Genomic DNA, 25,761 nt, shown 5'->3' with positions numbered 1-25,761 from the left:
TTTTTGTTTATATGCATGGGAGCAGCATGTTTCGGAGAAGGCAATGGCACCCCACTCCAGTACTCTTGCCTGGACTATCCCATGGACGGAGGAGCTTGGTGGGCTGCACTCCATGGGGTCGCTAAGAGTCGGACATGACTGAGCGACTTTACTTTCACTTTTCACTGTCATGCATTGGAGAAGGAAATGGCAACCCATTCCAGTGTTCTTGCCTGGAGAATGCCAGGGATGGGAGAGCCTGGTGGGCTGCCGTCTTTGGGGTTGCACAGAGTTGGACACGACTGAAGCGACGCAGCAGCAGCAGCAGCATGTTTGGATTGAGAGTACTTTGCCCTTAGTGGGTTCTGTAACCCATAATGTGAAATGCTGATCAAACAGCATATTTTCTGTCACGCAGACTTGCTTCTAGAGGATGAGAGAGAGAGAAGGAAGTGTTTCTGGGATCATCACATGCATTCTTTTCCCTTTCCTCTGTTCTAGGGCAGTCAGGGATCAGCCTTTTCTCTAGGATGAGGTCTTCAGGTCCTTAGCTGATCCTATTTACACTGATTGTAAGCCTGCTTGTTTCCAGGTAGGAGGAGGAGAAAAAAGGCAGAAGAGTTGTGTAAGCTGGTGAACTAGAATCCAGCATTTCTAATAACATGTTTTTGGCATTTGATGAAACTGAGAACAGAGGGGGTTTTATGTGAACATTTCTGATTTAATCGTGACAAATGCAAGCTATTCTAGAGTTGTTTAGAATTTAGAGACTAATGAAAAGCTAAAATCAAGGAGTTTTTGCTAGTCTAGGTAACTATAGGTTTTAATGGAGAAACTGTCTTCTCTTCTGGGGTGTTTTTTTTCAGTTTCCCCCTTGCTTGAAAGAAGGAACTACTTTGCCACCCCCTACCCCGACCCCCACCAAAAGCTTTTTAAAAACTTTGAAATTTGGATTTTTAACTGAAGCAGGCTTGTATACTTGGCCCACTTACTGTGATAAAAGGAGAGGAGGATAGAGGAAGCTAGATAATTTTGGAGAAAAGTTCTATAAACTGTTTTAAGCCTTTTTTCTTTCTTTCTTTCTTTCTTTTTTTAAGAGAAATAACAATGAAACTTGAATTTACAGGAGTTATTTAATAGACTTGTATAACCACACTTTATTCTCATATTAACACAAGAAAGGAGAAAATGTCTGAGATTTTTCTTAAAGGATGGAAATACTCTTAGCTAGTCTGCCATAAATACAAGTCAGTGATGTGATATAGGATGTAATAAAGGACTGATCTTAAAGTCTCAATGCCCTGGATGTGCATGTCTGTTCTGTGGTTGACACATAGCCTTTTATTAATCATTTACTTTTGTTTTATTAAATGTTAAAGTAAATGTTCATAATAGTTGAAAAGTATTGCTTAGTCAAGCAGTTTGCCAGTACTACTACTAATGAATTATTAAAATCCAGTGTTTGGGGGAAATGCAAAAAAGTTGACAACTGATTTTGGGCCTAATGGTTTAGTATTTGATTTATCTTTTTGAACTTGATCTGTAATAATACAAAAACAACAGCACTGGACTTGGGGACAGGAGATGTGAGTTTGATGATACTTTTAATTAGTCCAGTGATTTGAGGGTAACTATGTAAGTTTTCCGAAATATAATTTCCTTTCAGCAAAATGAGAGATTGAGGTTGAGTAGTCTCGGTGTACTCGGTGTACACTCGCGGTGTGCCTATAGTATTATATGCATTAAATTAATACTACAAATTTAATGGTTTGTCTTGGAGAAGAATAGGGCATGTTTAACCTGTTTTAGAGAACAGTAGTGTTTTGTTTTTTTTAAAGAGTTGTAATAGTATATGTTTCCATGTAATAAAGGATATGCTGATTGCAAGTCCTACATTTTTACCTGCTCATTAAAATAGGTCTCTGGTAAGTATGATTCTGTGTGTTCGTCTTTATAACCCTAGTACAACTTCTGACACATAGTAGGTACCTAATTATTAGAATAAATAAATATATGCATAAAATGAATATATAAATAATCTATAATTCAAATCTACTTCCCTATAAGTTACTTTGAGAATTATGAAGTTTACTTCATTAGAAAAAGTAGGTACTCTTAAATATTGGTTGGGGAAAAGAAGAGTAAATTTGGAAACTTGGCTAGAGGAAGACATAGGTGTACTGAAGAGGCGCTTTTGTTCCTTGCACTATATTTTCTTTGGAATGAGTCAATGAAGGTACTGTATTAAAAGTGGTGGAACTATTTAAACTACAGGCTGGTTATTTTCATAGTCAAGGGAAATCCAGGGATGTTGAAGCTGGAATTAACTGTTTCAGCTCAGGCAGAGGGGAATAAAAAAAGAGAGAGAGATGATAAAGTTTTCTGTAGTTAACAGGAAAAAAAACATGTTATATATGTATATTTATATATAAACACACACATCACACACACATATAATATACATTACATACACTCAGGTGAAATTTATTTACTGTAATCATTCACTGAAAAGCTCATTATGTAGTTAATTTAACTTCTAATTATAAAGAACCTTTCAAGCTTAAAAATAGATATTAAAAAGGAAATAACTTGAGCATATAGGTATTCAATAGATATTTTATATTCTCCTTCCCAGTATAGTACTATGTCTAATTTAGAAGATATCTTTTCTTGAATTTAAAATGGTAAACATAAAAAATATGACTATAAAAACTAGCCTGAAACTACAACTTGCAACTGGACTAAATTTTTTTCCTAAAAATTTTTTGTTTTCAATTTAAAGACAAGTGGTAAGAAAGCATCTTAAAATGTATGAATAAATCTGAATAACTAGTTCAATGTAAGATTTTTTTTCTGTAGTTTTACTGCCCCAGTCCATTTTCCAGGGAAGTGTTGCAGGGCTTTTAAGAATAGAACAGTCTTTCCTAAAGTGGTGCTAAGAGTCTGAATTTCTCTAGTTCTGATGAGTTGCTGCAAACTCTACTGAAGGGAAAAGTAAAGAATTGGGCTTTTTCATGTATATTTTCCAATTTAAGGAAGAAATAAAAATTAAGTATATGTATTTGAAATTTAAGTATATAAAATACACGTGTGTGTCTTTTTAAAAAAGTTGTTGTGTCATGAAATGTCTCTTCTCAAAGTAGAAAGACTTTGTAATAACACAACAGAGCACTTGTTAGAAAAATTCTTCTGTCTTAGTTTTCTGTTGCTCAGTGTTACCCTTACAGTATTTCATATATGGGAAGTTTTGGAAAATCCTGAATGTAGGGCTAAAGTGAATGATCAGCCTCCTGCTGTTTTTGTCCTTGACCTAAATTTGGCCAGTCTAGATTCTTTTCCTACTGCCAGGGTTCTGTGGCACTGTTGTACACGGCTGGCTCAGTGCATGGCATACCAAAGATGTCTGTTTGGCATTCCTATCTGAGAAAGCTCTGCAGTTGAAATGTGGCTAGTGCAACTGAGGAAATGAGTTTTAACTTTATTATGATTAATTTAGATTCCTATTTGGATAGCCACAAGTCACTAATGGCTACCATATTGGACAATTCTGATATATAATATTTCTGTCAGCACAGAACGTTCTCTTGGACAGCTCTGCTCTAGAGTTCTCTTACTAAGACGCCCATTGACTTGGCACCACTCTCTGAACAAGTAGACTGTTTTCCCAGAATTTTAATTTATAAAATGGAGATGGGGTGCGGATGCCCTTTGGATGCCAAGAATATTAATACATGAACAAAAGCACTGTGCAGAACTTTGTTTCCTAAGGAAAAGTACATCTTAAAAGTACTGTGGAAAACTGGTGATGGCATTTCTTAGGGTAATAACTGTTAAAAGATGTCTAGTAACTGCTAGCACAATGGTTTGATTGAGAGGATTTATGCTAATATATCTTTAGAGGCTGTATAATCCATTATTACATTTTTCATTTAGGTACTTAAAGCTTTCACCAAAACACCCAGAATCAAATACTGCTGGAATGGACATCTTTGCCAAATTCTCTGCATATATCAAGAATTCCAGGCCAGAGGCTAATGAAGGTAAAAAAAAAAAAAAAAAAACAAGTGGTTGAATTAGCAATGTAGAACCAGTCCCTCCTACCTACACCCCAAAAAACCTCCAAAACAAAACAAAACAAAAACAGGAACAAAGATCAGAAAACCCTATTATGACAGTGATTATAAATGATTACTTTGGAGGCCATTCCTTAAAGTATTAAAAACTAGCTTTCAGAGTTGATCAGAGATTTGATGATAAACCAGAGTAAGTCCTTAAATTGTTCTTTTTCTGTTTCTTTTTGATAACTGTGCCTAGCATAAAGTGGGTGTGTGATTAAATATTTATTGAATGGATTTGTTCTTATATTCTTCTGAGAAGTTACCATGAAGGGAGCTATACAGAAAATTACAGTGTCTCAGAAACAATGGATTGGGTGGTTGTAGTGGTTGGAATAGATTGATATAGCTTAATTTAAACTATTGTTGGGTGCCAGGAACCTAAAGTCAGCCTGGGTGGATTTTTGTGCTAATTACCCTTATGGTTAATTGGAGTTTTTGGAGTTCCTCTAAGAGAGCATTTGGACACACCAGCCTTGCAAAGGTCTCTGTATGCTAAAACTAAGGTTTTCACTTCAAGTCCTATTTTCCTGGTGAGAATGGTTTGTGTAGTGCAGATGCTACCTCCTTCTTTTATTTATTAAAGGACACTGTCTTATTTCATTTAGCAAACTTACATATAGTAAAAGGAAAGTCTCTTTAAAAGAGGTCCCATTGAATGAACCTTGTCCTAACAACACCGTTCAGTCACTTCGCCTTTTCTTTGGGATGTTAAGCATTGTTCTTTCTGCCAAAAACTATATAGAGAGAGCATTAGTGTTTAATTAAAAGTAACAGTAATTACCAAAGCGCCAATTCCTAAAGACACTATATATAATCCATCATAATTTTAGACTGTTTGGTAGCTTCGGTGGGGTTCTTTGGGTGGAGTTTATGGCCCCAAATGAGCAAGAATACCAAAGGGAAAAAATATCAGTGCCAGTTGAGCAAGAATAAACATCTTTTAAAAAGTTGACACATTTGCCGATTTCCTTCTGTTATTTCGGTGGGTAGATTGCCAAGCTATTCAGGCTTTTAAAAATTACTATTAAATTTTTAAATTGCAGCATTTCACAATTTAGTATTGAATTTCAGTGGTTTCTGGAATGATATTCACTGCATGAAATCGTGTTTCTATAGGGAAAGGAAAAACTTTAGTGCTCAGGCCTGTCTTACATCTATTAAATGTGTTTGAGTAGCTGCCGTAGCTAGGGAGCAATTTTCCTTAGTAATTGTCTTTTTTTTTTTGACTAATGGTTCTGCATGAGTCTTTTATACACTCAGTAAACAGTTCACTGGGGCCCCTCCTATCCAGAGACAGTATCTCTCCTCTGTTCTACCTTCCTTCCTGCAGGTGACTGTTCTCTGTACACCCAGATGTTCTTGCTGAACATCTTCTATGAACTTGTTCTATGAACTCTCTTAAAGTCATAATGTTTTTATTTCTCAGTGTGGTTCTTGGAAACTAGAGGGTGGTTGAAATTTCTTTTGATGCTTGGTAAAGAGGAGAGGGAAATAAAATGTGTCTGCTTTAAAAAAAAAATTGCTTTGAGGGCTGGGAATGGGGGAGGAGACGAGGGGAGACAGTGACTCACTTAAGTATAACTTTGTATTCTATTTTTTCCTATCAATTTGTTCCTGTCTTAAGTAGCCACCTACATTTACTGTCCTTTGAATGCTGTAACCAATAAGAACAAACAACATAGTGGATTATACCGTGCATAACTTAGAAGGCTTTTTATATTAAATTACCTATTGGTAAATAAGAATTCCAGTTGCCAAGCAACTTCCCCCCACACTGCCATGAGACTTTAGAAAACAGTATTCCAAATCACTTTGGAGCTTACTGGGTCTCCCTTGTGTATGTTTGTTGCAGGTCTTTTATCTGTCTGTTTAGTACAATTAAATACCTTAAATAAGCCTTAATGATCTACCTCCTTATTCCTCCAAATAATAAACAGCCTACATACACATTGATAGATTTTTTATTTTACATGGTAAATTAAAGTAGGCAAGTCTTTGATTGGTTTTTAAAACCTATTAAATATTTCACAAAATTCAGTGTGTTCGGACAGTTTTAAGGCCTTTGAGGACCTACTTCTATCTATGTAAGGGATTAGATGTTTGGATACTTTAGCAGTTGGGCTAGTGAAACAAAAGGGCCAATGCTTATATCAGGGTACAGAGTAAATAAAAAAGATTTAGAGAATAAAATAAAGGAAACATAGATAGATAAAACATATAATTCTTTAGTAACATGTAAAGGTGACCGAGAGTAACTGTGTTTTCTTTTGAAACATTAAAGGAGAAATTAATGGGTAATTACTTTTATGGGATGGGTTAGGTATGACCTGTCCCAGATCTCACACTTTTTTTTTCCAATTCTGTGATGTCCTTAATTTATATAATTTATTAAGCTCCCAAATGTAACCCATAGATAATTTGTTAGTCTGTTGATGTTTATAATATTCTTAAGAGGTCAGTGAATTTAGCAATGATGAATCTGCCATTATATCCTCAGAGGCATATTCCATAATGTCTCAATTCCCATTTTTAGATGGAGGCAAGGAATCTTTAGGTTCTGATTAGTTCCTTTTTATTCAAAGTTTATTCTCCCTCCCTGTTTACCTCCTCTCTTGTGCTGCCTGCCCTCCGCCAAAAAGTGTGTGAAATAGAGGATGATTGTTCATCATTGTAGCAGTGAAACTGTATTGGGTATTTAATCGTTTTTAAGTACCTAATACCTCTCTCTGTTTTCTGCCAACATGTTACCAGATCTTTAAAAATTGCTTGTGTAAGATTACCTCTTTATTAAAACTAGCAGTAGCTTTAAAATAGTTTTATTGATGTAAGTGCACATAATTTTTTTCTTCACTATAAATTATATTCTTTTTCTGTAACAGAAATTGTCTTGTTATAGTTAATGCCTTCTGCCTTGTTCTTACTCATTCAAATTACACAATTCATAGAGTAATTCATGCTTATTGAAGAAGTTAAAATAGTACAGAAATTAATAAAACTTCAGTGTCCTTTTTGAGTCAATCATATAACCTGTTCCCCAACAGTTAGGATGTCTCCTTCTTTTTTCTGTGCACACATATTGTACTTAAATGTGTATTTGTGTGTGTATGTGTGTGTGTGTACACACACAGCAGTTGTCTTTATCATGTATTATATGGTAGAAATACTTCCATTTCAAAGTGTAGATCTCCCTCACTTTAAGAAATGCTGCTTAATATTCCATAATATGGATATTTTTGGTTAACTATTTCACTACTGACATTTAGAGTGCCTCAAGTTTTTTCATTATGACAAACTGTGCTGCCTCTGATGTCCTTGTGCTAGATTTCAAATAGGTCAAAAGATTTTGTTCTCCATAGACTATACCAGTTTATCATCCCACCGTGAAGGTATTCATATCCCCACACTTCTGATCCTGGTGTGTTTGTGTGTTTGTGAGAGTGTTTGTTAATATTTTTATTTTTCACAATTAAATTTAAAAATGGTTTGTATAGCCTCTGTTGCACTTCGTAATTTTTTTTTGAGAACTTTTGAAATACCTTCTTAGAGATACAGCATTAATACAGTAGGGGTATTAGAGAATAATAGTGCTTGTTATTAGTTACAAAAGACAAGGAGCTTAAAAAAGGAGTTACTTTCTTTTTTTTAATATAAATTTATTGATTTTAATTGGAGGCTAATCACTTTACAATATTGTATTGGTGTTGCCGTACAGCAACATGAAAGGAGCTACTTTCTATTACTTTACAATATTGTATTGTTTCGCCATATAGCAGCACGAAAGGAATTACTTTCTGATGGCCTGCTACTGCCTCCTAGTGGTTACCCTTGAGATTTTCATCTTAACCAACTTCAAATTCCTCTGTGATGGTGTCTTCAAAACTTTATTATGTTTATTAAGTGATGTTCTTTAGTTCTTGTTACCTCATTTTTTAGTTCTCGTTACCTCATTTTTCATTTTTATCCATTCCTTATATTGTTACATAAAAATTGTATCAAACTAATTCATCCTTCTTTGTTTTCTTTAATACACCCTTTATTCCAGCATTCTTAACTATGAAAAATCACTAACACTGGCCGAGTACAGCAAGTCGACTTCATTGCAGGTATTTTGCTAAGTCCAAAATTACAGGGCAGCAATTGTAATGTTCTGTTAGCCTCTGAATTTTAGTGCCTTACAGCTACAAATGTAAACACTGTACATTAGAGACCTTGTAAATTTAGGATATTTTATTTTTCTTTTGGATACTTTTGAGAATTAATTCAGGAAAAGGATTTATTTAGAGCAGATCAGAGATCGTAAACTTGCTTAGACTGGTCATGCCACTCAAGTGCCGTTTGAGACATTATTTCAGTGTTTGAATTCCTTATTATCTTTCCTTGTAGGCCACTATCCTGTTCATTGTAATCTGATCAAAGAACAAGTCCTTGTATCTAATGTGTATTTATTCTGTATTCAGTGCTTTTGACAGAAGCATATTGAATCTTCAAAAGTGAAAGCAAGCACTTCCAAGTATTTTATTTTTGCCTCAAGATCTGACACATATTTACAGCCCTGGAGCCATATAAGGGCTTCCCTGATAGCTAAGTTGGTAAAGAATCTGCTTGCTATGCAGGAGACCCTGGTTCTATTCCTGGGTCAGGAAGATCCTCTGGATCCATATACTTGCTAACTAGTCAGCTTTTTCTTACTTCCTCCTCTATGAGCCTCTGAAATTTACAGTTCACTTTATAATATTCAGGGAGTTGTAACAAGTCAAATTCCAAGATGTCAGATGTCTCCTTTCTTTGATGTTGAGAAAGGGCAAATTCTCTTCTCCTTTATCTCAGTATCTATAAGATAGGATAATATCTACTTTATGTCCTGTGGCTGCTCTGAGAATCAGTTCTCTTAACATATGTTCATCAAGTTTTTCAACTGAACAATAAGAAAGTAATGATTGTTTTTTATTTATGAATTTTAAGTGGTAAAGGCAAAACAGACATTTTCAAATAAACAGAAACCAAACATTCATGTTAGCAGGCTCATACTAAATGAAATACTGCTAAAAGTAGCTTTTCAGGCAGAAGGAAAATGATTTCAAATGAATACCCAGAGATGTAGGAAGGAAGAGAAACCAAAAAGTAGTACAAATATATTACAAAATATAAATGAATACTGTCTGTATAGAACAGTAGTAACTTCTGAGATTTAAAATATATGTCAAATTAATAGAAAAACCAATAGTAGCATGTGAGTGAAGTGAAGTCACTCAGTTGTGTCTGACTCTTTGCGAGCCCATGGACTGTATAGTCCATGGAATTCTCCAGGCCAGAATATTGGGGTGGGTAGCCTTTTCCTTCTCCAGGGGATCTTCCCAACCTAGGGATTGAACCCAGGTATCCTGTATTGCAGGTGGATTCTTTACCAGCTGAGCCACAAAGGAAGCCCAGGTGAGACAGGAAGGCAGTTAAATACAGTTAGAGTGTTCTAGGGCTCTTGTATTATCCTGAAAATGGTAAAAGTTATAATTAAGCTTTAGTAAGTCAAGGAAACATTCTAGCCAAAAAAATGTGTAATACATGAGTGAGGGAGAAATGAATAATAATATATATATTTTAATTAATCCAAAAGAAGGCAAGAAAGTAGAAGAGAACAAGAATAGGCAAATAGAAAACAAATGTATGATGGCAGTTCTAAACCAAAGTTTGTTTAGATGTAAATGATTCAGATACTCCCAAGTAGAAAACAAAATTTGCTAACAGGATTAAAAATAGTTGTTTTTGTACAAGAAGAAATACTCCGCCTTCACACACATTTGAAATACACACAGATAGATAGACAGATCATCAGACCCAGGAAAGTTGAATGTAACAGTGTAAATACTAACCAAGAGAAAGATGGTAAAGCTATATAGACGTTGCACAAAGTAGACTTTGAGGAAAGAAGCATTGCTAGAGATAATGAAACACGTTTCAGAATGATTTAAAAAGATCAATCTACCAAGAAAATAAAATAACTCTAGATTTATATTTATAAATAAATTCACTACCCTGGCCTGGAGAAGTCCATGGACTGTATAGTCCATGGGATCACAGAGTCGGACATGACTGAGCGACTTTCCCTTTCACCCTCAAAATATATAAACCAGATTGACAGAGCTAAAAGAGAAATAAACTAATCCACAATCTTGGTGGGAGATCTTAACTGACTCCTTTAGTAACTGTTAGAATCTGCCAAAAACAAAAATTCAGTGAGAATATAGAAGAATTGAATAAGACAGTAAACAAGTTTAATCTCACTGATGTTATAAATTTAATCTCACAGTGCCCCCAAACTGCAGAATATACCCTTGTGTTTCAAATGCACATGAAACACAGAATTGACTGTAAAGCTGATGTGTGTGTGTGTGTGCTTAGTCACCCAGTCGTGTCTGACTCTTTGCAACGCCGTGGACTATATAGCCTGCCAGGCTTCTCTGTCTATGGGGATTCTCCAGGTGAGAATACTGGAGTGGGTTGCCATGCCCTTCTCGAGGGGATCTTCCCAACCCAGGAATTGAACCCAGGTCTCCCACACTGCAGACAGATTCTTTACTATCTGAGCCACTCAGTTCAGTTCAGTTCAGTTCAGTTGTGTCTGACACTCTGCAACCCCATGAACTGCAGCATGCAGGCCTCCCTATCCATCACCAACTCCTGGAGTTTACTCAAACTCATGTCCATTGAGTTGGTGATGCCATCCAACCATCTCATCCTCTGTTGCCCCCTTCTTCTCCCACCTCAATCTTTCCCAGCATCAAGGTCTTTTCCAGTGAGTTAGTTCTTCACATCAGGTGGCCAGCGTATTGGAGTTTCAGCTTCAGCATCAGTCCTTCCAAAGAACACTCAGGACTGATTTCCTTTAGGATGGACAGGTTGGATCTCCTTGCTGTCCAAGGGAGTCTCAAGAGTCTTCTCCAACACTGCAGTTCAAAAGCATCAATTCTTGGGTGCTCAGCTTTCTTTACAGTCCAACTCTCACATCCATACCTGACTACTGAAAAACCGTAGCTTTGACTCGATGGACCTTTGTTGGCAAAGTAATGTCTCTGCTTTTTAATATGCTGTCTAGGTTGGTCGTAACTTTTCTGCCAAGGAGCAACATCTTAATTTCATGGCTGCAGTCACCATCTGTAGTGATTTTGGAGCCCCGAAAAATAGTCTGTCACTGTTTTCATTGTTTCCCTATCTATTTGCCATGAAGTGATCGAACCAGATGCCATGATCTTAGTTTTCTGAATGTTGAGCTTTAAGCCAACTTTTTCACTCTCTTTCACTTTAATCAAGAGGCTCTTTAGTTCTTCTTCGCTTTCTGCCATAAGGGTGGTGTCATCTGCATATTTAAGGTTATTGATATTTCTCCCAGCAAACTTGATTCCGTCTTGTGCTTTATCCAGCATTTCTCATGATATACTCTGCATATAAGTTAAATAAACAGGGTGACAATATACAGCCTTGACTTACTCCTTTCCTGATTTGAAACCAGTCTGTTGTTCCTTGTCCAGTTCTAACTGTTCCTTCCTGACCTGTATACACATCTCTCAAGAGGCAGGTCAGGTGGTCTGGTATTCTGAGCCTCTAGGGAAACCCATAAAGCTGAACCATAAAGCAAATCTGAAAAATTTTCCGAAAGAAATTGACATCATATCAACCACAAAGAAAATAAGCTAGATATTGGTAGCAAAACTACAGCTAGGAAATTTCTACATGTTTGAAAAATAAGCAGTGTCTTTCTGAATAACCCACGGGTTGAAGAATAACATGATGAAAATATACCACGTCTAAACTTACATGCTATCATTTGGGCTTCCCAGGTGGTGCTAGTGGTAAAGAATCCACCTGCCAGTGCAGGAGACACAAGAGATGCAGGTTCAATTCCTGGGTTGGGAAGATCCCCTGGAGTAGGAAGTAACCACCCATTCTAGTATTCTTGTCTGGAAAATTCTATGGACAGAGGAGCCTGGCAGGCTACAGTGTGTGGGGCCATAAAGAGTCTGACAAAACTGAGTGTACACACATACACACACAAAGCTTCTTTAGAGGAAAATTTATAGCTCTAAATCCGTATATTAGAAAAAAAGAGCTAAAAATTGGTAACCTTAAAGTATCCACCTCAGGGATTTAGTTAGATCAACAAATTAAACCCAAGAAAGTAGAAGGAATGAGATACTCAAAGAATAGAATTTTATGAAATAGAAGAAAACTAGGAGAGGATTAGCAAAGCTAAAAGTTCTTTGAAAAGTATAATAAGAAAATTGATAAATTCTTCACAGGAAAAATCAAGTAAAAGAAGGTAATAACCATTATTAGCAATGAAAGGGAATTACTACAGATCTTACATTTAAATGATTTGGGGAGGATATTATGAAAATGTTTATGTTTATAAATTTGAAAACACTTGCATAAATTTACAGAGAGTACCATGTAAGAAAATTATTACAAGAAGTGATTCAAGATGTGAATTCTCTTATATCTATAATTAAAAACCATCTCACAAAGATGGCTTCACTGATGAACTCTTCTAAGTATTTGGGGAAGATGTAGCATCAGTCTTGCATATACTCTTCCAGGAAACAGAAAAGAGGAAATACGTCTGAGCTTGCTTTTTAAGGTCAAACGATAGAAAAACATCAAAAGGAAGGAGTCTTTCAGGCCAGTCTCTCTCAAACAGTCATAAAAGGCTAAAACAAAATATGCCAGATCCAGCAATATGATAAAAGATCATATATATAGTCAAGTTGAGTTTAATTCAGGAATGGAAGATTGGACATTCAAAAAAATCTATTCAAATTGTCACAATAATAGAATACAAGAGAAAAACTATGATATTATTTCAATTGATGCAGAAAAAGTACTTGATAAAATTTAATACTATTAAAATGTTTATTAAAAAAAATAAACTATATATAGCAAGGAATTTCCCTAATCTGACAGAGAATCCACAGAAAAGTCATACTTAATAGAGGAATAGTGAAAGATTTCCTCTTCAAACCAAAACTAGAACACAGTGCTACTGTCACCACTTCTATTAGCATTGTATTGGTGGTTTTGACCAGCATAATAGGCAAGAAAAAGTAATGCATTATATGAGACTTGTGAAAGAAGGGATAAATTTGTCATTATTCTTAATATAATCAAAAATGTAGAAAATCCAAAGTAATCTACAGACATACCCTAAGAATTAAAAAAAAGTGAATTATCAGAGTGATTGCATATGAGGCTATTATAAAAATGAGTTTTATTTGTGCCTGCTAGCAAGAAGCATTAGAAGATGTGATAAAAATATTTATACAATAAAAAATATAAGATATTTAGGAATAAACTTAACAAAAATGGACAAGACTTCTGCATAGAAAACAGAAGCAATCTCTTTTAATTTCATAAAATTGAATAAAATTTTAAAAAATGATATTCATAGATTGGGACACTCAAAATTATAAAGATGCCAGTTCTCAAATTGAAGTTGTGTTGAATCTATAGATCACTCAGAAGTTCAACAGTTTGTGTGTGTGTCTACGTGTGCTTACACACATGTAAATTAACACGCTAATTCTACAGTTTATGAGGGAAATGTAAGGAGCCAGGAATAGTCAAGATGATCTTGAAGAAAGATGTGTTTGAAAACTTATACTGCCTGATATCAGGATGTGTTGTAAAGGTACAGTAGCTAAAACAGTGTGGTATTAACAGAAGGATAGACAAATAGAACAAAAAACAGAATGCAGAGTCAAAAAACATCCCTCTATACACAATCAATTCTAAGTGGATTAGAGATATAAATATACTTGGTAAAATATCTTCCAGAAGATAATGGAGAATAGCTTCATAATTTGCCTTTAGATAACCAAGGCAAACCATTCAATATCACAGTAATCCAAATCTATGCCTCAACCAGTAATGCTGAAGAAACTGAAGGTGAACGGTTCTGTGAGGACCTTCTAGAACTAACACCAAAAAAAGATGTCATTTTCATCATAGGGGACTAGAATGCAAAAGTTGGAAGTCAAGAGATTTCTGGAGTAACAGGCAAGTTTGGCCTTGGAATACAAAATGAAGCAGGGCAAAGGCTAACAGAGTTTTGCGAACAGAACGCACTAGTCATAGCAAGCGCCCTCTTCCAACAACACAAGAGACGACTCTACACATGCACATCACCAGATGGTCAATACCGAAATCAGATTGATTATATTCTTTGTAGCTGGAGATGGAGAAGTCTATACAGTCAGGAAAAACAAGACCAGAAGCTGATTGTGGCTCAGATCATGAACTCCTTAATGCCAAATTGAGACTTAAATTGAAGAAAGTTGGGGAAACCACTAGTGGTTTTCAGGTATGACCTAAATCAAATCCGTTATGATTGATTATACAGTTCAGTTCAGTCGCTCAGTCGTGTCTGACTCTTTGTGACCCCATGAATTGCAGCACGCCAGGCCTCCCTGTCCATCACCAGCTCCCGGAGTTCACTCAAACTCACGTCCATCGAGTTGGTGATGCCATCCAGCCGTCTCATCCTCTGTCGTCCCCTTCTCCTCCTGCCCCCAATCCCTCCCAGCATCAGAGTCTTTTCCAGTGAGTCAGCTCTTTGCATGAGGTGGCCAAAGTACTGGAGTTTCAGCTTTAGCATCATTCCTGCCAAAGAACACCCAGGACTGATCTCCTTTAGAATGGAGTGGTTGGATCTCCTTGCAGTCCAAGGGACTCTCAAGAGTCTTCTCCAACACCACAGTTCAAAGTGACAAATAGATTCAAGGAATTAGATCTGATAGAGTGCCTGAAGAACTATGGACAGAGGTTCATGACACTGTACAGGAGGCAGTGATCAAGGCCATCTACAAGAAAAGGAAATGCAAAAAGGCAAAATGGTGGTCTGAGGAGGCCTTACATATAGCTGAGAAAAGAAGAGAAGAGAAAGGCAAAGGAAAAAAGGAAAGATATACCCATTTGAATGCAAAGTTCCAAAGAATAACAAGAAGAGGGATAAGGTCTTCCTCAGTGATCAATGCAAAGAAATAGAGAAAACAACAGAATGGGAAAGACTAGAGATCTCTTCAAGAAAATTTAGAGATACTGAAGGAATATTTCATGCAAAGTTGGGCACAATAAAGGACAAATGGTATGGACCTAACAGAAGCAGAAGATATTAAGAAAAGGTGGCAAGAATACACAGAAATATCTTAATGACCCAGATAACCATGATGATCACTCACCTAGAGCCAGACATCTTGGAATGTGAAGTCAAGTGGGCCTTAGGAAGCATCACTACAAATAAAGCTAGTGGAGGTGATGGAATTCCAGTTGAGCTATTTCAAATCTTAAAAGATGATGTTGTGAAAGTGCTGCACTCAATATGCCAGCAAATTTGGAAAACTCAGCAGTGGCCACAGGACTGGAAAAGGTCAGTTTTCATTCCAATCCTAAGGAAGGGTAATGCCAAAGAATGCTCAAACTACTGCACAATTGCACTCATCTCACACTCTAGCAAAGTAACGCTCAAAATTCTCCAAGCCAGGCTTCAACAGTATGTGAACTATGAAATTCCAGATATTCAAGCTGGATTTAGAAAAAGCAAAGGAGCCAGAGATCAAATTGCCATCATCCATTGGATCATCGAAAAAGCAAGAGAATTCCAGAAAAACATCTACTTCTGCTTTATTGACTATGCCAAAGCCTTTGACTGTGTGGATCACAACACACTGTTGAAAATTCCCAAGAGATGGGAATACCAGAGCACCTTACCTGCCTCCTGAGAAATCTGTATGCAGGTCAAGAAGCAACAGTTAGAACTGGACATGGAACAATGGACTGGTTCCAAATCGGGAAAGGAGTACGTCATGGATGTATATTGTCACCCTACTTATTTAACTTATTTGCAGAGTACATCATGCAAAATGCCAGGCTGGATGAAGCACAAGCTGGAATCAAGATTGCCAGGAGAAATATCAATAACCTCAGATGTGCAGATGACACTACCTTATGGCAGAAAGCAAAGAGGAATTGAACAGCCTCTTGATGAAAGTGAAAGAGGAGAGTGAAAAAGTTGGCTTAAAGCTCAGCATTCAGAAAACTAAGATCATGGCATCTGGTCCCATCACTTCATGGCAAATGGATGGGGAAACAATGAAAATAGTGACAGACTTTTTTATTTTGGGGGGCTCAAAAATCACTGCAGATGGTGACTGCAGCCATGAAATTAAAAGACGCTCCTTGGCAGAAAAGTTAGGAGCAACCTAGACATCATATTAAAAAGCAGAGACATTACTTTGCCCACAAAGGTCTGTCTAGTTAAAGCTATGGTTTTTCCAGTAGTCATGTATGGATGTGAGAGTTAGACCATAAAGAAAGCTGAGTGCCAAGGAATTGATGCATCTGAACCATGGGGTTGGAGAAGACTCTTGAGAGTCCCTTGGACTGCAGGGAGATCCAATCAGTCCATCCTAAAGAAAATCAGTCCTGAATATTCATTGGAAGGACTGATGCTGAAGCTGAAACTCCAATACTTTGGCCACCTGATGCGAAGAACTGATTCATTGGAAAAGACCATGATGCCGGGAAAGACTGAAGCCAGAAGGAGAAGGGGCTGACAGAGGATAAGATGATTGGATGGCATCACCAACTCGATGGACATGAGTTTGAGTAAAGTCTGGGAGTTGGTGATGGACAGAGAGGCCTGGTGTGCTGCAGCCCATCGGGTTGTAAAGAGAGACACGACTGAGCAGCTGAACTGAACATAAGGTTTCTTAAGCTGAACACAAAGTACTGATCATAAAAGAAAAAAATAAATGGGACTACATTAGGTTTAGTGATTTATGTTCATCAGAAGTCATCATTAAGCAAGTGAAAAGCAAGAAGGAATGTGTAATACATGGAAGCACAAAGGATTTGCATCTGCAGTATATAAAAAAACTGCAAGTCAGTACAACAGATAGTCCAAGAGAAAACTGAGCAAACAGCACTTTACAAAAAGCAGATATCCAAAGAGGCAATAAAGAGGAAAAGATTAAAACCAAATCTGTCATCCTCAAAAAGGGTTAAAATTAAAGAGACTATACCAAATGTTGAAGTTGTGAAGTCACTGGAACGTCCATACCTGCTGCTTGCTGTGCTGAACTTGGAAAACTGATCAATTTCTACTAAAATTGGATGCACGCATACCCTATAACCTACACCTCCACTTAAAAAAAGCTGAAGGGACCTCCCTGGTGGTCCAGGGGCTAAGACTCCACACTCCCACTGAAGGGATCACCATGAGAGTCTTTTGTTGATCAGCTTCTCTATACCACTTTCATTTTCCCAGGTATAAACTCAGAGAGTGGGGACCTTTTATGTTTTATTCAGTAGTGAATTTAATGATGCTTAGAACAAAACTTGGCATATACTAGGGCTTCAGTTTGTGTTTTGTTGAATACTTCTGTCCTTTTTCCATATTCAGCTTGGTTTCCAAGCTCAGAAGGTTTTTATCTCTTATGTACTTCTAAAACCCTTTTTATACCTACAGCCATCTACCTAAGACCACCATCTGTTGTCTGGACTGCTTTGAAGGGATCAAGGGATGAGTTGGGGGGAGCAGTCTGGAGCAAGTGTTGTGTTTGGACATTTATGTTGCTGGTGAAATATCTAGTATATAGCATGTAAAGCTTTCCCTTTTTCTGTAATGGATCCAACTTTATTCAAACTTACAAGTAATACAGAGTGTCACCTTATGATTTTAACTTTCTTTTATGGCAAGTACATGTACTGTACTCATCATTGTGAACTCATCTATTCTGGGGGTGGGAGATACAGGTGGGTTGAGAAGATAAAAGGTAAAAAAAAAAAATTTTAAAAAAGGGATAAGCAAGGGTCTGTCTTTGTTACTTCATACCCATTCTAATGGTGTTCCCATCCCCTCTTTGCTAAGGGTCACCGACCTTGACTTTCTAAATATGCAGAGGGGCTGCATGCTACTGTTCTCTGAATTATAATAATTTTAGCATCTTAATGTATTTTGCGGGCTTCCTTGATGGCTCAGCGGTAAAGAATCCACCTGCCAGTGCAGGAGATGCAGGTTTGACCCCTGGGTCAGGGAGATCCTCTGTAGAAGGAAATGGTAACCCACTCCATTAGTAATGGAGTAAATCCCATGGTAAATCCCATGGACAGAAGAGCCTGGTGGGCTACAGTCTACAAGGTTGCAAAGAGTCATATCCGACTTAGTGAATAGACAGCAACAAACTCTATTTTGCTGAAAGTGAAATCGCTCAGTTGTATCCGACTCTTTGAGACCCCATAGACAGTAGCCTACCAGGCTCCTCCGTCCATGGGATTTTCCAGGCAAGAGTGCTGGAGTGGGTTGCCATTTCCTTCTCCAAAGGATCTTCCCGACCCAGGGATCGAACCTGGGTATCCCGCATTGCAGGCAGACGCTTTACCGTCTGAGCCACCAGGGAAACCTGAAGAGGGCTCCAGTTTAGTATTGTAAATTGAACTCTCATCTGCCCTCTGTTTTTCATATTATTATAAGATAGTGCTATTTTTGGCTTCTTGTATATATTAAGGCAGTGCAGAAACTTCAGGCTTCTCTACTTGAATTGGTGTTTCTTAACACATTTCATGGATATAAATCCAAATATTTTTATAGGAGCAGGATTTAAAATTGAGGGCAAGAATCTCTGTCTCAGCAAGACTTTCTTCTCTATATTTGAAATAATAGGTTTGTCTTTTCTCATCCATTTTTTTTTTGTTTGTTTTGTTTTCCAGTTTAGACATCAACTGTGTTGGGCCATGATGCGTTTGTATATGGGGCATTTAGTTATTAACAAATGTTTATAGATGACATTATCTGAAATTATCATACTTGTTTTTATATTTATCTGTAGTTTTACTTGTAAATTTGTCTCATCTCTCCCCCCCAAGTGAATAAATAAGCTCCGGGAGAGTAGGAACCTTGTCTGTTTTGTACCCCAGTGTCAGCGAGACCAGTTACTGACTGAAGGAGTAACACTTTTTGAAGTCTTACTTCAAAGTAAGACTTTGGGGATTGGGTGGTTTTCCTTCTTAATAGCATTTCCATCTTTCTTTCAGCTTTGGAGCGAGGTCTCTTGAAAACACTGCAGAAACTAGATGAATATCTGAATTCTCCCCTCCCTGATGAAATTGATGAGAATAGTATGGAGGACATTAAGTTTTCCACACGTAAATTTCTGGATGGCAATGAAATGACACTAGCTGACTGCAACCTGCTGCCCAAGCTGCACATTGTCAAGGTAGGCCTGCAGGATGTGGGTCACGTTGCTCTTAAACCTGATACCTTTTTACAAAGACAGGACTCCCCCTGTGTGTAAAACTTGACTGGTATTCTGACACTCACTATTTAGAACCTCCAAACAGTGTAACTTAATGTTGTCTAGGCAATAGGTGAAACACCCTAAGGTGTATTAAATGGAAAATTGTGTATTAAAATCAATGCCTATGAGAAATGGAAAAAATTTTTTTCTGTGACTGCATAAAAATTCAAGGTAACTTTAAAGTGCTTGCTACACTTACATACAGCATCAAACTTTGTTCTTTGATCACCTGGCTTTTTCTTTTCAAGGCAGAAAATATTTACTGAGCATTTATTGTGTGACTACATTTACTGGGTTTCCCAGGTAACACTAGTGGGGAGACATAAGAGACATGGGTTCGATCCCTGAGTTGGGAAGATCCCCTGGAGGAGGGCACAGCAACCCACTCCAGTATTCTTGCCTGGAGAATCCTATGGACAGAGGAGCCTGGCGGGCTGTGGTCCATAGGGTCACAAAGAGTCGGACTCGACTGAGCGGCTAACACAAGTGACAGTGTGTGAAACACTGTGCTGTGCACTAAAGATCAAGGTCAAGAAAAACAGGTCTCGACTAGTGTGTATGTTTGCAGCGATATCTTTTCAATCCATCTCTCAGAATAATGGAAATAAAAACAAGAATAAACAAATGGGACCTACCTAAACTCAAAAACTTTTGCACAGCAAAGGAAACAAACAAAATGAAGAGACAACCCACAGATTGGGAGAAAATATTTGCAAACGATGTGACTGACAGGAGATTAGTCTCCAAAATTTACAAACATCTCATGATTTTTAACAACATCAAAACAACCCAATCAAAAAATGGACCAAAGACCTAAACTATTGTGTATGTTTTAAAGTATTTATCCAGTGATTGCACTTGACTGTTTCTCTTGTTGGTAAAGGCAGGCGTTTGCAGTCACCACCACACTTCTGAATTTCTGGTGTGGTTTGCGGTCCTTATCATTATTTTAAATGTCTAGTTATAATGAAGGGGACAGACTTCAAGTAGAGGCAGTTTTGAGAGGTTCATGGAATTAATTTGCCCTAAAATCAGATACATGTCTGGTTTGTAAGACATGGCATATAAACATTAACTTTTGATCTCTTTGTATTTTAGGTGGTGGCAAAAAAATACCGCAACTTCGATATTCCAAAAGGAATGACTGGCATCTGGAGATACCTAACTAATGCCTACAGTAGGGATGAGTTCACCAACACCTGCCCCAGTGATAAGGAGGTTGAAATAGCATACAGTGATGTAGCCAAGAGACTTACCAAATAAAAGAGCACTTATGAGAGAAGCGTCTTCACATCTTCCCCTGACTAAGAACATACTTTCCCTAACAGACTGCTCCTCTTCCTAGAAAGTAGAAACTTTATTTGGCACGAACATGCAGTTATTCCAGATTAGGATAAAGGATAGACAAGGTATAGTAGCTCTCTCGAAATATATATACTCCTAAGCAGTATTATTTTAAAATTCATTTACCCTGCCTATATCCCCTAGCCTGTATCCTCCTCTCCTCCAATTTGGAGACACTCCATCACAAACTTTCACTTTAACGGTAGTTTAAAGGTAGTTTGCCATCTCTCTGGAGCCTTCATCCCTGGAGTCCATTCACTGTGTATCGATGACAGAACTTTTGAGGTGCACTGTTCAACTGTTAAAATAGTAACCGTAAAAAAAATTTAAAAAATAGTAACCGTGACCCCTTCAGTCAGGCCCAAACTGGTGCATAATGCATGGTACAAGGAATATTTATGTATTTTTGGAATTTTATAATATTTAGTAAGAGTATATGAAAGGATTGCTACTGTATCAAAGTATTCTATTTCAGTTTAGTCTATCCTGGATATGTACTAAAGGATGTTACCACCCAAGAAGAGTGCTTTCTACCAAAAGTCAGTGCAGATTTTGTTATTTTACTTTGTACATGGATTTTTACTTTTGCCTAAAAGCATTTTTCTTTCATACTAATGATACTATCTGACACTACTTAGAAGCTGAAAGTTCAGAGGGAAGGATGGTATTTTCAAGATCTTCTCAAGCATATTATGAATATAAGAGAAACCAATGGGCACCTGATACGCTCAGTCTAAATATGTTACTGGTTATATGTATTCTGTCCAGTGCCATTCATTTGGAACATTATTGCTCTCTTCCTATATTGTAAAAGTGCTCTTTTTTAAGGTAAGCATCAGCCTTGCTGTCTGTAGATCTTCTGAGCAACACTATGTACACTGATACTTGGTTCATTTAGCTCTAGCAGTACAATGATTAGTAATGTAAAAGTTAGCCTAAGGAAGATAGCATGGATTTGTCAACATATCAAGTAGAGTTTTGTTTATAAAGCATATTTGATAATCTAAAGAGTGCAGTATAAATCCTATATTAAAAATAAGATTAAACAGGTTATTATTCCATCCCATTTACTGTTAGACTTCAGGCAAGGTATGGTTCACTCCTTTTGGACTAAATTATAGTTGTGATGGTGACTTCATATTTACTGCAGTTTTGCCTAATCTCAATCATTGCATTTCCTTCAATTAAATTTTTCTGAAGCTACATTGAGGAATAGCACTCTGCATGTTTGTTTCTTAAACTGAAGTCCTAAACCAGGAATTTTTTGTGTGGTAACAAGGGAGGATAAACTTGATGAAAATAAAAGTTTGCTAGGTATTTATTCACTTAAAAAAGAAAAAAATGACTTTCTGTGTACTACTCCAAAGACTGGTTGTGACTATAGTAATGTTTTTGGTCATTTTTATACCTAACTTGTTTAAGAAGTGCTATTTCTCATAGGCTGTTTTTGGAAATTTTAAGTATATTTCTTTAAAATAGCAATGTTTTTTTCCTATGATATGCTAACATTTAGTAAACACTGGCTTTATGGAAGGCAGCCTGATTTTTTATAAGCATTGTGCATTTATATAAATCTATCGGTAATTAGCTTGGTGTAGAAAGATAAGAAAAACTCCATATTGTATCCATTTGGCTCAGGGAGATTTCTTTGCTTTACCTTTTTTAGAACTCCTTATTGCTGAACAAAGTTAGGGTACCCACCATTTTGTAATTAAGTATTGGATGATGACTTATCTTGTTCCAGGAAGAAGCACTATCAGGTTATATATTGAGAAATTCTGTGGCAGCAGCTTCCGTGGGTGAATTGCATCACTTGTGCACCAGTACACAGACAGCCGTCTTCACTTTTCACTTACTTTTACCATAGGACCAACTTGGCGTCAGGTGATACTGAATCTTGCCTCATAGCTTAAAGCATAATTCAGGCGAAGCAGGGCGTCTGTTTCAAGTGAATGGTGGACTAAGTGATGCAGAGTAGAGGGCTAATGCGGAAAGAGCTACAGTCCTCAAAACAGGGATGAAGAACACATTCTGAAATTCAGTTGTGAAGAGTTTGCCACTTTGGATATTTATTCTCTTCTTTTTAAAAAATGTACCCCATGATTACACTTGGCTGTCTCTCTAGATATCCAAGGAAGGGGGAGGGTCTATCTGTTATAATTTTGATGAAGGCAGAGTTGTGTTTCTGTAGAAAGACAGATCTTATTACTTTATCAGGAAAGTTAGATGAGATTGAGATTGAGATTGGCAAATGGACAAAAGCTAGTAAAAAAAGATGACCCTAGAACATACCTTTTTAACCCCATCTTACATTTGTGGAAAAATCATAGCTTACAGTCTTGGGAAATTTGGGACATGAAAAGTTTTCATGGTAGTTCATGTAGTGTATGGGTTGATGTAATAGAAATAGTCTGATATTATTTCTACAACTACTGAATCATTCTCCCCTTCATTTAAACCCCTTTTGTTTCACTTAAACAAGATAAGAGTCTGAATGGAAGATCTTGTAGTTTCCAAGGGATTCTGAGAAATTTTTGTGTTCAACATTTGGAAGGCTGTCTACTATTTCAGTTGATATAACTTCTCCCTTTAAAAAAAAATATAGATGTGGATTTTCTGTATAGTTCTGTTATTTCCTTTTACCAAGATTGTTGACTTTTGTGATAAAATTCATACAAGATTTTATTTCTTGGTAACTTTGGCTTATACAACTATCTTTAAACCCTTGAGCAATCTGTATACAATGAAGAGGTTTCTGACATTTATTCTTACACTCATTTGTTTGACTTTAGAATTTAGGCACATTTACTTCTGTTGTTTTGAATCTCTTTAGAGCTGCGTGTAGATAGCTTTTATTTCTGTGCATTTAAAATAATCCATTTAGAAAATATCTACATGGTAAAAATGAGAAGAAATAGAAATGTATTTTTTCATGAACATTTTGATACACATTTCATCAAATTTATTGATTAACCAATTTCTTACACTGGTTATAATCAGTATTTGATTCAGAGAGAGAGAAACATTCATTATTATACTGTATCATCATTTTTATCCCATCCTTTACAAATTACCAAGGTTGGGGCTTTCAAAATTATACTTTTATTATGGAAAAAAATTTCAGCTACCCCAAATCATAAACTTGAACAGAATTGAAGCATTTTTTTTAATTACTTGAAAAGGAAAATGAAAGCTTATTGTAGAATGCTTGTATTTTCTTTTCTCTCTCTGGAACCAGTATATTGCTGGCAGCTATTGTATTAAAAAATAAAATATATTTTCACTATCATAAAAGGTTCTTTTTTCCCCCTCTCATGAAAATAAATAACAATTTGGGGTAAAAGTGTTTATTTGAGACTATCTTTTGTTTTTCTTGAGGGGGCAGTTCAGTACATTTAATAGATTAAAGGGGAAAACCATACGATCATCTCAGTAGGTACATAAAAAATAACTTACAAAAACTTTCACGGTACCCATTCTTAGCAAAACGGGATCAAAGGTTAACTTTTTTTTAACCCAATAAAGACATCTGCCAAAAACCTACAGCAAATTTCATAAATAAATGTGAAACAAGCCCTCATTAAAGTCAGAAGCAAAATACGATTGCCTTCTATCACAGCCATTACTCAGCTATTTTACATAACTACTGTATTCGAGGTATCCTATACCAATGCAGTAAAATCAGTAAAAGAAATAAGGAGTGGAAAAAGATGGACCAAGTGACTTCTCCTTTGTAGATGATACATATATAAAAAAGATGTGAGAGTTGGACTGTGAAGAAGGCTGAGCGCCGAAGAATTGATGCTTTTGAACTGTGGTGTTGGAGAAGACTCTTGAGAGTCCCTTGGACTGCAAGGAGATCCAACCAGTCCATTCTAAAGGAGATCAGCCCTGGGATTTCTTTGGAAGCAATGATGCTAAAGCTGAAACTCCAGTACTTTGGCCACCTCATGTGAAGAGTTGACTCATTGGAAAAGACTCTGATGCTTTTCTATCAGAGGAAATTGGGGAGGGATTGGGGGCAAGAGGAGAAGGGGACAACAGAGGATGAGATGGCTGGATGGCATCACTGACTTGATGGATGTGAGTCTGAGTGAACTCCGGGAGTTGGTGATGGACAGGGAGGCCTGGTGTGCTGCGATTCATGGGGTCGAAAAGAGTCGGACACGACCGAGCGACTGATCTGATCTGATTAGAAATAATAAAATTCAATTGCTTACTAGATACAAGATTGAACTATATACTAACATTAACCACATTAAAAATAAATAGATAACATTCATTTCTTCTAGAAGAAAACTGGGTGACAGAAAAATGGATGAAAATTGTCAGTGTTACTTTTTTGAGCTTTTGGAAATTTGTACCATAAATACATTACCTATTCTTTTTAAAAAGTACTTTAAAAGATCATCTCTAAGGTATTTGGGATAAAACCTGATAAAGTATGTGCAATTCCTTGATGGAGAAAAGTACAAAATATTATTAAAGAACCTAAAAGAAACCTACTCAATGGATAGGTATACCATGTTTGTGGATGGAGAATGTAAAAGTTATAAGAATTTCATTTGTTTTAAGTAATTTATAAATTCAATATATTTTCCCAACAAAATCCCAAGAGGGTTTTTTTTGGGGGGGTGGGGCGGGACACAGATAAATGGATTTAAAATATAAATGTGGAAGAAGGATGCTCCCCAAATAGCCAACATATATCTGGAAGGAGAGGGAAAGAAAAGAAACTTGCTTGACAGGATATAAAGTCTTAAAAGCTTAATATAATTGATGAGTAGGATATATTAGGTCACATCAACACAACACTCCTGCTGCAACTACCAGAAAAAACTGGTTTAAAATACCAAAAATTCAATACTGCTTTTAAACATCAGAAAACTGTGGAAGCAATGACTAAATGAATTGGATTTCAGAAGAGGACGCCTTTCTGAGGTAAACTGATGGTCTGGCCATTTTTTCCTTAGGGAGTA

The 25,761-nt window shown here is 36.7% G+C and overlaps 1 protein-coding gene across 1 annotated transcript in view; it reads left to right on the top strand.

Annotated features, from left to right (window-relative positions):
• CLIC4 (chloride intracellular channel 4) overlaps positions 1 to 21,107 on the top strand; it is a 74,123-nt gene extending 53,016 nt beyond the window's left edge. The window contains exons 4-6 of the mRNA NM_001080218.2: positions 3,913 to 4,019; positions 19,176 to 19,357; positions 20,537 to 21,107. Of these exons, the coding sequence (NP_001073687.1) occupies positions 3,913 to 4,019; positions 19,176 to 19,357; positions 20,537 to 20,701 (454 nt within the window). The 3' untranslated portion in view covers positions 20,702 to 21,107. The remainder of the gene's footprint in view (positions 1 to 3,912; positions 4,020 to 19,175; positions 19,358 to 20,536) is intronic.
• The last annotated feature ends 4,654 nt before the right edge of the window (positions 21,108 to 25,761 follow it).

Source organism: Bos taurus, chromosome 2 (genome assembly GCF_002263795.3).
Source record: "Bos taurus isolate L1 Dominette 01449 registration number 42190680 breed Hereford chromosome 2, ARS-UCD2.0, whole genome shotgun sequence".
Classification (NCBI taxonomy): Eukaryota; Metazoa; Chordata; class Mammalia; order Artiodactyla; family Bovidae; genus Bos; species Bos taurus.
Note: the sequence above shows the minus strand (reverse complement) of the source record. Positions and strands in the feature narration are given on the sequence as shown.